The sequence below is a fragment of the Empidonax traillii genome, unplaced genomic scaffold (assembly GCF_003031625.1).
Source record: "Empidonax traillii isolate 1590-97213 ecotype Southwest subspecies unplaced genomic scaffold, ASM303162v1 scaffold123:size1378231, whole genome shotgun sequence".
NCBI classification, from domain to species: Eukaryota; Metazoa; Chordata; class Aves; order Passeriformes; family Tyrannidae; genus Empidonax; species Empidonax traillii.
In genome coordinates this window covers 620,408-635,854 of record NW_020955316.1, presented here as the reverse complement: position 1 = coordinate 635,854, position 15,447 = coordinate 620,408, and the positions used below count along the sequence as shown (strand labels likewise).

The following is a 15,447-nucleotide window of genomic DNA, read 5'->3' as shown; positions in this document are numbered from 1 at the left end:
GAAGAATGTCTAAAATATATATGTGTTGGGCAAAATAACCCTTTGTGAATCTGCACAACTTTGCCAACGATTGTTTATTCCTTTTTTGAGTTCCTTCCTCTTTTAAGAATTGTCCTTTTTTTCCATGTTACTTTTTCTTTCAGCAAGACTTCTAATTGGCATAATGTTATTCATGGTACCTTTGTGAGTAAGTTAACTGTACAGCAAATCAAAATAAGTGTAAAGAAGCCCGTTGTACTCTCTCGTATAATTTCCGTAGTGTGAACATGTTAGCCTTGGTCTGTTAGATAACCAGGCTGACAGGATGTCTACAGCAGAGACAGGAACTCCATGTGTGTTCCCAAAGGCTGATCAAAGCTGCAGGGCTACGTGGTATCCCCATTCCCACGTGAGCAGCGAGTTAACTGCATTAGTACAGCTAAAATCAGGATTTCATGCATAACACTCCCCTAAAGCCAACTTTTCCCTTCATTTAAGTAACAAATTCACTAATCAAAAGAGTTTCCCTATAGTTACATGGCATCTTTATGTTATTATATGCCATACTGGTCTTGATTAATTCTGTGGATCTTGCTAGAGTAAAGCCATCACATGATAATCTTATTCAATAACTTTCCCTCCAACCCCCAAGACTTAATCTAGTGTGTTTGACAATATAAACTGCTAGCTTCTGACATACAAATACCAACAGACCATCTGTTTATACTGGGGAGTTTAAAACCTTCTCAAAGAAAATGTCTGGAGTGCTTTAGAGGGTTACTAAGAGAAGCATTCAACAGCTGACAAGATAGTGCCATTTAAAGAAGTAAATCATTAAAAAAATGGAATTAAAGAAACCCATCCTGAAGAACATTTCATTAGTTTCTCAACATTGAAGATAGTCTTTTTGTAAGTGACTCAAGTGAACAAAACCTCACAAAACCTCAGAAATATTCTTTTGTTACATCTGTGTTTTTAACCCTCAGTAGTGGCATATTTTGGCTTTCCCTTTGGGTTTTCTTTTTTAAAAAAAATTTAAAATTGAGTCCTTTTTATACACTTAACTGTGCCTCCAAAGCCTCCTGCGATTAGATTGGTTTTAGTTTTCAGCAAGTGACAGTGTGCAATAAAGTAAAATCTCCCAGTGGCCACCAATGCTGCGACACAGCATAGCTGTGCACTTGGATGGCAGATTAGCTCCAGAAATGCTGCTTTTTATTAAACTATCTTTCATCAGAGAATCCTTTCACCAGGCTTTTACAGCTTTTGATAAAAGGCAAGATTTTCAACAAGGAGCCCAAGCCCTGGCTCCAATGCCCAATCTGATCAAAATGATGATGTCTGGCCCACGAATTTTAGCCCCACCACTGCTAGTAGCACCCTGGTAATATGATGCAGCCCAGGCAGAAATAAGCAATGCAAATGAACAGAAGTCTAGACAATATATAGAAAAAAATTAAGGTCGTTTAGCCTGATAGAGAGGAGATCTGAGAGAGGATAGGACAGTCTAGACAAAGACAGAGTCTTTGAATGGATAAACCATTGCTTCCAGGGGTAAAGATTAGGTATTTTCCATATTGATCTGTACAGGCCAAGAAATCACATGTTCAGGTTAGATGCCAGGTGGAAGCTTTTAACAGGAAGGATAATATGAGGATGAGGACAGTAGGGGGTCTGCAGCTCCTCAGGACCTGCTTGGGCAGCTGTCAGAAATTACAGTGGTATGGTTAGCTGTCTTCAGTCAGCAGAATGAACTAAATAACTTCATGGGTCCCCACAGAAAGGCAGAAAAACTACTGAAAACAAATGAAAAGTTTTCGTGTTGAGGAAGAAAAGGAAAAAAAATAGTTTTGTGGGGCTTAAATCAATGAATAATCATGAAATTATACGAACATCAACATCTCACAGCCCACTCCCCTGTTCTGTAATGCAGCTACTCAAATTCCATTCTGCTCCTATACCATAAAAACACGACAGGATGCTTAAGAGAGATGAGTTTGTCCCAACTGCCGTGTCTGCTCCTTCAGATCTTTTCCTGGGGAGTGGAGTTAAGGAAATCTATTTGAGCCCCCTTTCCTGAAGAAAAAGATTTTGATCCTGTGCTTGCATTTTTGTGTTGAAGTTACCAAGGCACACTGGCTAATCACTGGAATGATCAGAAAGTCCAAGCGATATCCGAATCCAGCCCGGAGCATGTCTAAGTTGATGTCTTTGTTCGCTTCACAAAACTAAACAGGAGCAGCTTGAGAGAGGATTAGATATCTGCAATTCAATCTAGATGATTGCTTTATTATGGAAACCCATCCCTCTCTATACCACCCAGAAAGCCATCACAGGATGAAGTACTGTGGGTTCCTGTTCCACCCCGGTTGAAGCTGTGGGCTTTCAAGGCAGAGGTAAAAGAAGACATACAGCTGCTACAGGAGGCAGGCTTAACAGTGCGTGAATGCCATGTGCTTGTAATGATATTTAAAGGATTAGCGGAGAATTAAATGTTTGTCTTTGTTGTTCAGCACAGCTTCAAAGCTGGAAGACAACAGATATTAAAGAAGATATTTCCCTTCTTTTAAATACCGGAAGGAGACTCCTAAAACAATAGCTGGAAAATGCAGGCATGACCTAACAGATTTATACACAATGATGCTGAACGATTCTTATCAGCTGGGTGAAGAGCCTGCTGTTCTGCAGTATAAAATGGTGATATAAAGTTCACAATTTAAAATACTAATGAACAATCCCTAGCATGGACAAAAACGCCAGCTCAGGATTGCTCTCTGGGAAACACAAGGCAAGCATCCTGGCTGGTGGTTTCAATTCATCCTTCTGTGTTGGGCTGTGGGTTACCTGGCCAAAAGCAATGATGTTTCTCATGGCCCCTCCTCAGAGCAGTTCTCTTGGGCACCCAAAGGTGGTTACCACTTCATCTGCTGCTGTTAAATCTGCCTTGTACCAAGAATCAGAGCTCTCGAGTTCCAGGAAACTTTCTCTATAACCTTTTAGGAAAAAGCAAATCTGCAAGAAACACTCTCTTGCAGAGATTCTCAGGCCAGCAGGTGCTTTCTGGGGGAAGGCTTTAGTTAAGGATTCAAGTAAATTCAGTGCCTTAGGTGGCAAGAGGGATGAGAGAGTCTTTCTCAGAGGTGTTATGACAGTAAATTAGATTTTTACTGAAGTGAGAAATACGAATAGGGCTAAAGGGATCTAAAGATACCTTGGTATGTTCCTGATCCCAAGTTATTCTGCATAGCTTAGATAACTCTGGAGACATTGGCTAAGTTGTGACCCACACCCTGCAGTAACTGCCTTTCAGTCACCAGAGCTCTGCCCAGGGCAGCCACTCTGTTCTGCACTGTGGCTGTGCTCTGGCTCAGGGCACTTCTGTCTCCAGCATCATCCTCTCAAAAATACCAGGTCCAGTGGTTCTGAAAATATTTTTAGAAGGCAGACCGATGGCTGTTTTCTGCATGAGGGAACATCTCTTCCAGCTGCATTTGGGAGTTGTATGGATTATTCTTCTTCACTACTCTCTTTTATTTTATTCATTATAGAAAGGGCAGAGCAAAGACAAAAACCTCACTCACTATATATTTCTCCCCTCCTTCTCCAGCCTACTTCTCTGAAAGATGTCATCACTGAAAGAGTTAATTTGGACTAGTGGCAATTGATATCATCCTTAAAGAATAAATGAAAATTCTTTGTAACAGCAAATGCTCTTTCTAAGCAAACACAGTCTGACTTCCTAGGCTGCCCATCACCTAACACAGTTGCATTACTTGTGACTTCACAGGCCCCACAGTGAAGAAAATAGCTTTATTCATCTTTACTGTTGCCATAGTATAAATTTGAAATGCATTCAGTTTTGTCTTAGGTTTAATGAGAGTGAGAATATGCTCTACAGAATATTAACCAAGTATTTTTACAATGTGCACTGAGCTAACATATATTCAGATTATTGAGCAATATATTCAAAAAGTCAAAGGCTTTAAATTTTGTCCATGAAGAATGTTGTAGTAGAACAAGGACATTTCTTTCCTTTCCTTCTTTTCCTTTCTAAAAGAATCTCTTACTGGGGACATTGGTCCATCCTACAGTAGAGTTACCTAAGTCTTGCCTTTACAATGGATTCTTGTAATCTGTCTCCAGGAAGGATCAGACATCCATTTTTTTGAAGCAGGTATTCATGTTCTGCAGAGGGAATGCCCTTGGGATAAAGAAGTATCTTTGCCTTGGAAATTCCACTTCACTTTGGTTGAGAAATTGAATCTTAAACCTCTCTTATTTCCCTTCTCAGTTTCCTTAGGCTGGAAAGCATGTTGGCAATACTCCAGCATGACTGAAGCATTGAGGGAGCTGTGAGGCACATGCTGATGGTTCAAGCCAGAGCTCATTCTGAATTCCTGCTGACTTCAGGCACTGCCAATGCTGCAAAGCACCTCTGCTCTCTGCTGTTGTTTCCACAGCAGAGTTGGCCAAAGCAAACCTGTCCCAGCCAAAGCATCAGCCTCCAAACTGTCTCTGCTCACAAACCACCTGAGCCTGTCGATCAGCACGCTGAGGATGGGCTGAACCTGTTGCCAGAGCAGCAGCAGATATTGCCCAGAGACACTGATGAGCTGCCAGAGCAGCTGCAGATGGGAGATGGTGGAGGATTGTGCTTCACACCACCATCCTGTCACACCACTCTGGAACCCCCATGATGGACTGAGAAGTGTCATCCCTGGGCAGGCGAAAAAAAGAAAAAAGATCAGTGCCTTAAATTCCTTTGTTCTCCCTCCACGGTAGTGCCGACATATCCAGCACTAAAACTTACTATTCATCCTTCTCCTTCCTTGTCAGGGTCAAGAATTCCCAAGCTAAGAAATGAGGGCTAGTATCTTCCTTCATAAACTCATCACCAGCAATGTATGTCCCTCTCAATCTCCCAAACAAACTGCAGGGACACGAGGCCCTTGCTTTTCATGGCAGGAAAGAGGATACTGTATTGTGCTCCTTCTCCTTGTCTTCTGAGCCAAACACATGAGACAATAATCAATTTCAAACATCCCAGACCGCAACCACACAGACATGCACAGAGGAATGAGGGTATCAGAGCCACCAAAGTCTCTGAGTTAAGTACTGAAGGCTCAGAGGTGTCTCACTGTAGATGACTGTGAGGTAATTTACTACACTCACATAAGATAATTAAAGCTTAATTTTGGCCTTCACAAACTGCAGGAGTTTACATGTCAGCACTGTGTCTTGCTATGCAGGGTAAATGCAATTGAAATCTAAATGCTGAACTATGACCAGAAATGGCAAAATTTGGTGTTGCTTGTGAAGTCTGAATTCAGCCATACTTACGTGCAGGCATTAAACTGGTTCTTAATTATGCAGTCTCCTCATGGTTTTTGTCCTGAATCTTCACTGCATCCAGCACTGAGATGGGATGTCTGAGCCAGATCCCAGGAATTTTAAGAACCAGGCAATTCCTAACTTTTTGTACACATGGCATTCCATCCTAAATATTTCTTTTATGGATTAACTTGATGAATACAACATAGATTGTTGTATTCTACAATCAAACAAGTGGCAAGATGGACACAAGTCAGCTACTTCTTTCATGATCTAAAACCAGCTTCAAGAGGAGGGAAGTGGTGTTGATGCCTAGGAGAAGGGTAATAGTGATGGGTCCTTCCAGCTCGTGTCAAAATTTTAGAGTCTGAGACCACTTGTAGGACACTTCACACTCCTGCAGTTGTGCACTTCCCTGACTAGTCACTCACTACCACCTTCTTGGTAGAAGTACATACTTCCCTTTTTAGCTGTCTGGTGCTCCTAGAAGCATTGTCCAGCATCCCCATTCTTGGTATGTAAAGGCCCTGGAGTCAATGAGAAACAACTCCCTGGGTAGGCTCACGTTGCTAAATAAGATGGCATCAGGGAGATGCTGGACATGGAACCAAGTGGAGCAAATTGGCTTCTGCTCATACTGGAGCCAGTTCCTTCTGGAGCAGTCTTGCCACATCCCTGCAACATTCAGCCTGATTCTCCTCTGGTCTCAATACGGCACTAATTTTTCATTTTAATTTTGGAGGCTATTTCAAATCAGCATTTCTGCCGCAAAGGGAGACCCACTAGGCAGGTATTTTCATGGCAGGGAAGGACAAGAGCACTAGGCTGTTTGAGAAGGCACAGCTTGCTGTCCCTGTGCTAGAGGCTGCATAGGGTGCAGGAGCCCAACCTGGTGCAGCCCCATCCCATACCACTGTCTGAGAGCCATTATTGGGGCCTGCTCCATCTCAAAGATTGTTCACTAGTGGTAAATATTAGAAGGCAATGTGAGTGTCTTGAAGGCAGCAGACTGGAGCAGTCTAGCCACTCCAGGTGGTAAGCTAACAATAAAGTAGTATGATTAATCAAGGCACAAGCACTTAAATTTGCTCCTTGTCCCTCTTATTTGGCATTATTAACAACTTTGTGATCTGTCTTTTCCAAATTATAGTTCCACTGGAAATTGCAGTAAGATTCTTCCCTCATATTCAGGGGCTTAATGTGTCTTCAGTAGTTTCCTGAACATTTTCCGCAGCTCGTGCTTTGCAGACAGGTAACCTACACAGAGCAGATAAGCAAACACTCTCAAATACTTCATTTTTATTGCACTTACTATTAAGCTTGCAATTCTCCAGCCCTTTCATCACTAGAACTTCACACCCTATTGCTTCTCAAAGAAAGTCAGGCAACGGTATGAGCCTTCCATGTGGAAATTTGAGCCTTCAAGGTAAATAAAAGGGAAACCAAAAAGAATTAATTTCTACCATGTTTTATATTCTAGAAGTGTTCTTCTCATTTTTAATATCATCTCCAGATCTTACCACTAACATTTGATTGTGTTTTATTGAAACACTATCACAATGTGCATCTTCCTTAACAGAAAAGGAAGCATAAATGAGATAAAATCAGGTATTCTTAACCATTTCCCTAATTGTAGCTATTAAATGCACCAGTTGCAGATTAAGATCTCACTTTGAGAAGTCTGTGTGCACATAGATGATACAGAGATAATGTAGACATAAAATTATCTGTATTTTAAATGACTGTTTGCTTGAAAATTGGTGTATAAGTCAGGATTGTAAAATTCAGAATTGAGATCCAAGAGGTAGAGACTTATCCTGCATATGAACACTTAACCCCCCACCAGAGACTGCAAGTGCTGAGACTTCAGACACACTCCTAATGGCTGACAGTATCAAACCAATGCTTTTCCCCATGCCCTTCCTTTCTTATCACCTTGCAACCTCTGGAAATACATTTATTTCCAGCAGCAGTGGTTTAACAAGCACCAGAAATTTCAAATTTAACTCCTGTGAGTAATTCTTTCTTACTTCATGTTTGCCAGACTGGAGACCATTACACAGATGGCAAGGAGCTGCTGGAGTGTTGCAGTCCAAACCTGTAGACAGCCAGACAGCTGCTGTGACGTATATAGTCTTTCAGGAGAAGAGGCACTACCCTACTTTATTTGAATTGACACAAAAAATTGATCTTTGTGTTTTGCAGCACGTAATGGAAGTCCTGCCCCTATAGCCCGCGGCCTGTGGCCCTCCAAGTGCCTGCACCTTCAATCTGCTCAGCACTACAGTCCATATCTTGGATTGTGCTGGTACCTCAGTTGGGTGAGAGCAAACACAGGCTGCAGGGCATTGCAATAAATCAATATCTGCAGAGGCCACTGAGAACGAAGAGCATGAGGCAGTGAAAAGCCGGGTGGATTGCCCGACTCCAGGCTGCGGTCTGTACTCACTGAGCACACACCGGAGTGGATCCTAAAGTACTCATTAACCTGGGTGATATGCAATGCCTGACTGCTATGCGAGCAGCTGGTGGTGGGAGGGCAAGAAGGCACGACACAGGCAGAGTAGCAAGCAGAAAAAATAGTCTGCCCATCAGAAGTGCTCAGAGGTAGCAAGCTAGAGCATACAGGCCTAGGTCCAGGTTGAGTCCAGAACTCCATGTCTATAGCACCTTGCACCAATATATATACATGACTGCATAAAAAATAAAAAACAATTAGGTGACCAAAAGAAGTCCTAGAGGACCATTGATCATTAGTTTCTGCTTCTATCAGACACAGAGGGGATGCAAGGCAAAAGCACTGTTGGGGTGCCATCATAGCTAGTAAAGAATCACATCATGGGTGAGCTAAGGTGACCATTCTGATCAGGTTAACCTAAAGTACAGCAACCTTGGAAACACAATGACAATTTAAGTGTAGCTATAAGTCCCTCTCTTTGTTTTGACAAGTTTCCAACTTCAACAGCACAAGCATCATGCCTCAGTAGGACCAAATCTGTGCATGCACCCTTTGACCATCTTGTAACAGATGTTCTTGCAACCACAAGCAGCTCTAGCTCCAAATCACAGCCACAGCAAGTCGTTCTTCATCCATCTCTCTGCCTGTGCCAAAGCTCTCGCTGTTTCTGACCTCATATTTTATCAGCTGATGGGGCTTGATAAAAGGAACATGCCACCTCCAGTGTGATTTGATGATCGCACATCACAGTGGGATCTCACCAGTAACAATTCGCCCTTCCCAAGGCACTGAGAGTCTTTTATTGGCTGCCCACTGTCCTTAAGCTGCACATCAAGGAGACAAGAAAATGTAATAAATCTGAGAACCATTTTAGTGAATCAAAGGGAGAGATGAGGGTGCCTCTGGTTGTGTGGTTTTCAGAACAATTATGGGACTGAGTCATGCTGCAAATTTGCTGGACTCACTGATGTGGACTACTAGAGAAGGCACAGTGTGTAAAACTGCCATAAACCATTTAATGTGGTGGCTATGACGGCACAGGACTGTATGAGTATAGTGGGGAAAAGATGGGAGATTCATAGAGCTCCAGCAAAGAGAACTAGTTTTAGGATGGAATGATTTTAATGTTGGGGCAGGACCGAAGGGGACAGAGCAATCAGTTTCAGAAGTTCTTGCTCCCTTGTTATTTATAGGGCTTTAAACCCTGTGTTGGCTTGTGTGATGAGAAGAGGGGGAGGGAGGGAAATATCTGATGAGCTATACCATGTAAGGGCAGGTTATGACAAAGACTGCAGCAGGTGAACAAGGTTTCTTAGAGAGGACCATTTGAGCACATGGTCCTGCTTTCACTGTCTACTCTTTGACCACTTCTCTGCTCCAGGGACATTCAGTCAAGGAGTCACAGACCATGACCAAACATCCCCACAAGACCCCCTGTGAGAGGTTATGCCAGGATGCCCAGCATGTGTGATTGTCCCTAGCTTTGGTGAGCCCTGTGCTCAAAGTGTGAGACACGACAGACCTGTGTTTGGCCGTGCAGCAGCAAAGCTGAGGAGTTAGTCCTGGGATGAGAACATCTGGATTTGTAATATCTGGCACATTCATATACCAGATGCATGGACTACACATACAGAGCTTAAAAGCCCCTAAGCTAACAGACACATAGATTAAATACAATGGACACAAATACTATTTCACTTTCACACAGAAGGACTGAAGTAAAAGCCTTGCTTCCCTCACTTAATCATGTTTTACACGGTACACAAAATTATCCTCTTTACGCTGTATTCACCACAACTTTGACAGCCTCTAAACACCTAAGAAAGCCTGGCTATGTATTTTACATTTTGTATGTGCTACAACCACATAAAAATTCAGAAAGTATTGGAGGATGTCTGTTTGTCCTTTACTTGGAATTAATATTTTACTCCTTTGGTTTAAGGAAGTTCCTTGTCATTCTCTCTCTCAGGATATCTCCTCAGCTGTGTCAGCCACATGGCATTAAAGATGAACACAATTTTATTACTTATCTGTGATGTTAATTTTATTTTTCCATTTCCTGTGTTGAAATCACAAAATGACAGAACATTCCCTCCTTAAAAAAACCCAAATGATGATACTTGTAAGATAATGGTAAGGGATGTGGCAAGCAAAAGCAGGTTAACAGACTGAACTACACTTATTTTGCATCAGTTATAAAACAGTCTTGTGAATTGTCCTTAATTGGTTTTGGTTATGTCAGGCCTTTATTTAATTCTCCATCACTTTTAAGAACCCTGAGGTAATACACTTCACAGAGAATATTCTGACTTGAAAATGTGGTATTGTTGAGCAGAAAGACTCACTGAGCAGACTGCTAGTTTCTTTCAGCAGCAGGAGAGATCCAGGAGGTGATTAGCTTTGTTCTCATTTACAAAGCACCAGTGGGAATTTCTAAAGGGTTTCGCAGGCCCTGGGGATAAGGCCAAGAACAAAACAGGGCAGTGAAAAGCAAATAGAGCACTTCATCAATAAACTACTTAGAGATGCCACATCAATAGCAAATTAGGGAAAAAGGAAGGCACTTTAATACTTTCACATAGCAAAGGAGGTTTATATATTGTTTTTATTCCTACTTGACTTTTTTTAAACAACTGCACCTCTATCAAACTAAGCTTAGCAGAGGGAGTAGAAGTAATACCAACTCACCACCAGGCTATTTGATAAGACTTGAAAGGGAGAGATGCACTGCTTTGTGCTAGTTCTACAGCGCTGACCTCTCCCAAGGGTTACTACCGCCAGGAACTCCATCCTCGGAAAGGCTGGGAAAAGAGCGTACCAGTGGGAAAATGCTACCAGTAACTAACTAACTGCCTGACTGCTTACCAAAGACGTAAAAGTATTGCTGTCAGAGCACCCCCTGCCTGCATGTCGCCGCAGAGGACACCATTGGCTCACCAGACATAGGTGTGGATGGAAAGCTAAACAAAAGAGGAAGGCAGAGAGTATCTCATTAGTGCCTCATTTTGGATTAATAAATGGTACTTCTAAAAGGTTTATTGCCCCTAACTAGGGAGGGGTGGGGAAATCAACATTTAAAATAATTCTACAGCTGGTGTGAAATCAGCACAGGTTTATCAATCTTTTAATTGTAATGATGTTGAGGCATTTTGTTTGGATTGTAATGCTGCAATAAACCACTGGCAATTAGTTTATTTTTCAAACAAGAATCTCACTTTTAACCTGCCTAAAAATAGAGTTTTTCTAGGCTGAAACCTCCCCTCCCCCTCCCAATCTTTTGTCAATTTATTTACTTTTTGTTCAGATGATTAAATAAACCACACAAAAATAAACCCTGCTTCAGCTTGTATTTTCAAGTTTGCACCAGCTTCAAAACCATCCTACATCAACCTTGTTCAACAGCAGCTGACAGAGACTAAAGGAAAGAGCAACAGAGGCAATTTCACAGCTGCATCATACAGTCTTAAGCAGGGCTGCTGCAAACCCACTTCATCATCCAGCTTGTGTTCACGACCTTCTGCATGACTTCAACTGCTCTAGTCACACTCTGATGACAGAAACAAAATGTGAAACAACAGAGAGAAATATATCAACTAATTTACTCCTTGAAGCATGAAATAGGATGATGTTTCAGTAACCATTTACAGCCACAGAATGTACAGATGTTTAGAAGACACAGGGTTTATCCTGTTTTGAGGTGGTATTTAAAACAGGAAGGTTCATTTGGACTGATGCTCCTGACATGGGATGGTTTTTACCAACAACCAGGCCTTACTGGAAAACCATCTGTCTCCTAACATGTCCCCAGTGTTCTGGGTTTTTTTGCCTTGTGGGATTCTTGCCAAAACAGCCGAGCATTTGAAAAACATCTGCATGCTTGGTATGGGAGGCTTAAGGTGCAGTTCCTCAGTCTTTGTAAGCAGTGCCAAGAGCTTTTCTCTTGCTGCTCAATTGCTCCAGGGAACTGAATGTACCATGGCTCTTCCTGCAGAACGTTTCATACCGAGCTCTGCCTGTGAAGCCGCCCAGGCACAGATCATCATGTATGCACTCGAGCTGGCAGTCAGGTAACTTCACAGAGGATCCGTGCCAGCACACTGCAGTCTCCTGTCATTTTGACCTGCCACAGGTTCTACAGCTCCCATCCAGCTGAGGGATAAACCCAAGGAGGATTCTGGAGCAGATACGGGCAACTAAAAACTCCAGCAGCACAACTGCTTTCGACTGTTGGGTACACAACCCAGCACAAGAGACGGTCCCAGCAACGAATCGGCAAGGCACCACCGACCCTACCCCACTCCCGGCACGGCGGGGCGGTGTCTCAGTGTCTCGGCCCCTCGGCCGCCCCGCCCCGCCCGCCCCCCGCGCGGCACGCCGGGCCAGCATGGCCGCCTGCCGGCCCGCGGGGAGCCGGGAGCGCCGCTGACACACAGCGCCCACCGCGGGGCCGCCCCGCGCCGCCCGGCATGGAGGAGAGCTCCAGCTGCGAGAGCCTCGGCGCCGGGCGGGCGGCGGCGGCGGCGCGGCCGCCCAGCGGCGACTCCCTGTCCAGGTAATGCCGCCGCAGAGCCGTCACCGCCCGCCCGCGGGGGCGCCGGGGCCGCCGCTGCCGCAGCGCCGCGGGGCTCGGCCCTCGGGGACCACCGCGGGGCCTGGGGGGGAGAGGGAGGGACCGGCAGGTTAAAGCGAACCGAGGGGATGGGGCTAGTGCCATTTTCTCCCTCCGTGGGCCGGAGGCTCCGGCGTTTCCCCAGGGCCGGGTCTCTCCCGGCGGGGAGCCTCGGGAGTGTCCCTGCGCTGGGGGTGGCGGTGCGGGACGGCAGGCGTGGGCACCGCTCGGCTGCGGCACGGCCGGTTTCTCTTTCAGGCCTTTAGTCAGAGCAGGACGTGCCACCCGCACCAGGCTCTCCGTAAATCCCTGCATAGCCAAGGCGGTGCTCCTGCCACGAGTACCTGCGGTGAAGGGTTTTGTGAGATCGGCAGCACAGGTGTGCGCTGCTGGAAGGGCAGGTACGGCACCTGGTTGGTAGCTGCCTTCGTGCTCTCTGCCTTGCCCGTGCCAGGCCTTGTCCTCTGCTTCTTCAGGAACGAATTTCCTATGGTGTGTTGAGCGTTTGTGGTTTTGCCCTTATGGCTTTTTCTGAGAGCTTGATTTTTGTGGTCTCAGTGGCTTTTAATGCCACGTGTGTGATATTCAAGGTCTTTAAGCCATGGAAGCCGAAAGGAAAATTTTGTGTTCCTCCCATCCTTCGCAGGCTATTGGTGAAATCTGAATTTTGTGACTTGAAAGTGCATCTCGCTTGGGCCATGTGTTTGATGGAGGAGGATGCGGTAGGAAGGACACTGACAGACTGGCATGGATTGTGGCATGGGAAGCCCTGGGTGTCTTGGTAGAGCAGGCATGCCTGGGAGCAAGATGACCTGATGGGTGCTAAAGGTTGTTCTGTCCCATTCTGGCTGCACTTGCCATGCCCAAGTTGTAGGATTATATGTTAACTCAGGATGAAGGGATCTCAGCATCCCTCCATCCAGTCTCCTGCTCACAGCAGGGGCAGCTCTAAGATCAGATCAGGCTGGTTTTGGCTTTTACCCAGACTGGTCTTGAAAACCTACAAAGATGAAGTGCACAGAACCTCTCTGGGCAGCCCATTGGTATCTCCTGCATACTTTCCACATAGGTACTAGGGCTGCTCCAGGCTCTCATAGCATCTCCTCACAGGCAGGTTATTCCTGCTCCACTATCCCAGTGGTGCTTCCCTGAACTCCCTCCAGCTCATCAATGTCTTTCCTGCACTGGGGGGCTAACACCTGGATGCAGTGTTCCAGAAGCACTGTAATGAGATCCTTCCCTGGATCTCCTGGCTCCACCTCTGTTCTTACAGCCCATGGTGCTGGTGGCCACTTTCCTGCCAGCATCTCTGTACTCCCATGTTTGGCTTTTACCCAGCTGCTCCTCATACAGACAGTGCCCAGCTTGCACTTGGGTTTCTTTGTCCTTGAGTCCTTCATGACTCCCCATCCTCATTTCACCCTTCTTCATCAAGTTCTTCTGTTCCCTGCTCTCTGTATTGGTTTCCTTGTGCAGTTTACCAGTGCCCTGCCAGATGCCTACAGGCCTCTTTCTCCCTTACCTAACTGACCCAATATATTCTTCTTTTTTCCTCTGCATCAACTCAGGCAACTTGGACCCATGTGGAGGTCAGTCACTGTAAGAGGCCTGTGGACACTAGAGAGAGCTTAACTCAGAAGAGCCAGTGGCTACAAGGAAGCTCCTGTTCAGCCTCTCAGCAGCATGCCCTGCACAGACGGAACTGTTGGGAAATTGAGATGATAAATCTGTTTCTGTTGAGCATGCACAAGGCTGTGTCCTCCAAGCCCTGAAAAGGCCCAGACTTTAACAGGTTTCGTGGGATATAAAAAAGCTTACTGAAAAGCTTTCAGAATTTTAAGGCTCTGCTCGAACATCTAGAACCCATAGAAGAAAGCTGGTCAATTTTTTTTTATGTATTCCAAACAAAATATATATTTTTTCTAGAGAGGTGTCTGAAATAGACAAATGATTTTCATCTGTAATCATTAATAAAAAATTCTCATCTTGATTTGGAGTGTGCTGTGAAACTTTTTAGTTGAAATGGTCAAGATTAGGGCAAAATTATAAGACAGAAAAATAAGGTTCTTCTAGTGAGAGATGCCTGGTGACCTTCAGAATGTTTATTATCAGATTCCTGTGCAAATCTAGTGATGCTTATGCACAAATAAATAATTTTATATGAATTGGACAGTAGATTGATTTTCATCTTTTTTTTTTTTTAAATCATTAAAGCTGTACTGCAGTCTGATTTTATGCATCAGAACAATTCCTTTAAAGCTAATGGGACAATTTGTATGCACTGAAACGTAGTTATTTTCATGCTGTGTTTGTGATCTAATAGTTTGTGCTCATAGGTTACAATCTAATAGTCAAGCTATTAGATTGTTATGACTGTGACACATTTTTACCAAGTGATTTTGTTTAAAAAGAAGAAGTTAGGTTTGGGGGATGATGTGAGGAGCACAGTGAATCATGAGGGTGCTGTCATCAGTTTTTATAATCCATTTTATTTAAAAGGAACAAAACCCATGAAATGAGTAGAGGGTCACTCATGCCAGAATCGCAGTTACCCAGCCATGTGAAACCTTACTGAGTTGTAGTTGCTGAATTGTTTTACACAAGATTTAGAAGACTTGGAAGGGTGCTAGTGTGAAATACATACAGCAGTGCACTCCTTGGATTCTCTCAGCTCCAGTTTGGAAGTGTTGTATTTCTAGAGGTACTTAAGATCTAACTCCTCGAGAAGACATGCTTGATAGAGTTTACTTATACTTAAGTTTGCTCACATTCAAATAAGAACATACATAAGTTTGTGTTTTAGTAATGTACATGAAAGACAGCAGTAATAGCATTTGGCCGTGAAAGTTGCTTTGATATTTTAATAGACTCTAGTAATGTGCAGTACGTGTGGGCCTTGAAGAAGATGTGGGAATAGCTAAACAAGTGTTGTCTACTTTCTCTCTCAGCTGGAAAAATGTTTGAAAAACTCTTAATGACATAGTATAGCACAGAGTAAAAAATCCACAGCTCTTTGTGAAAATACAAGTTAGTTTCAGATGAGCAGGTCACAGTTAATTAACTCAGCTGC

At 44.0% G+C, this 15,447-nt stretch overlaps 1 protein-coding gene across 1 annotated transcript in view; it reads left to right on the top strand.

Annotated features, from left to right (window-relative positions):
* The first annotated feature begins 12,202 nt into the window (after nucleotides 1–12,202).
* Nucleotides 12,203–15,447, top strand: part of MTMR2 (myotubularin related protein 2) — a 63,625-nt gene continuing 60,380 nt past the window's right edge. Inside the window, exon 1 of the mRNA XM_027883288.1 lies at nucleotides 12,203–12,320. Within this exon, the coding sequence (XP_027739089.1) occupies nucleotides 12,235–12,320 (86 nt within the window). The 5' untranslated portion in view covers nucleotides 12,203–12,234. The remainder of the gene's footprint in view (nucleotides 12,321–15,447) is intronic.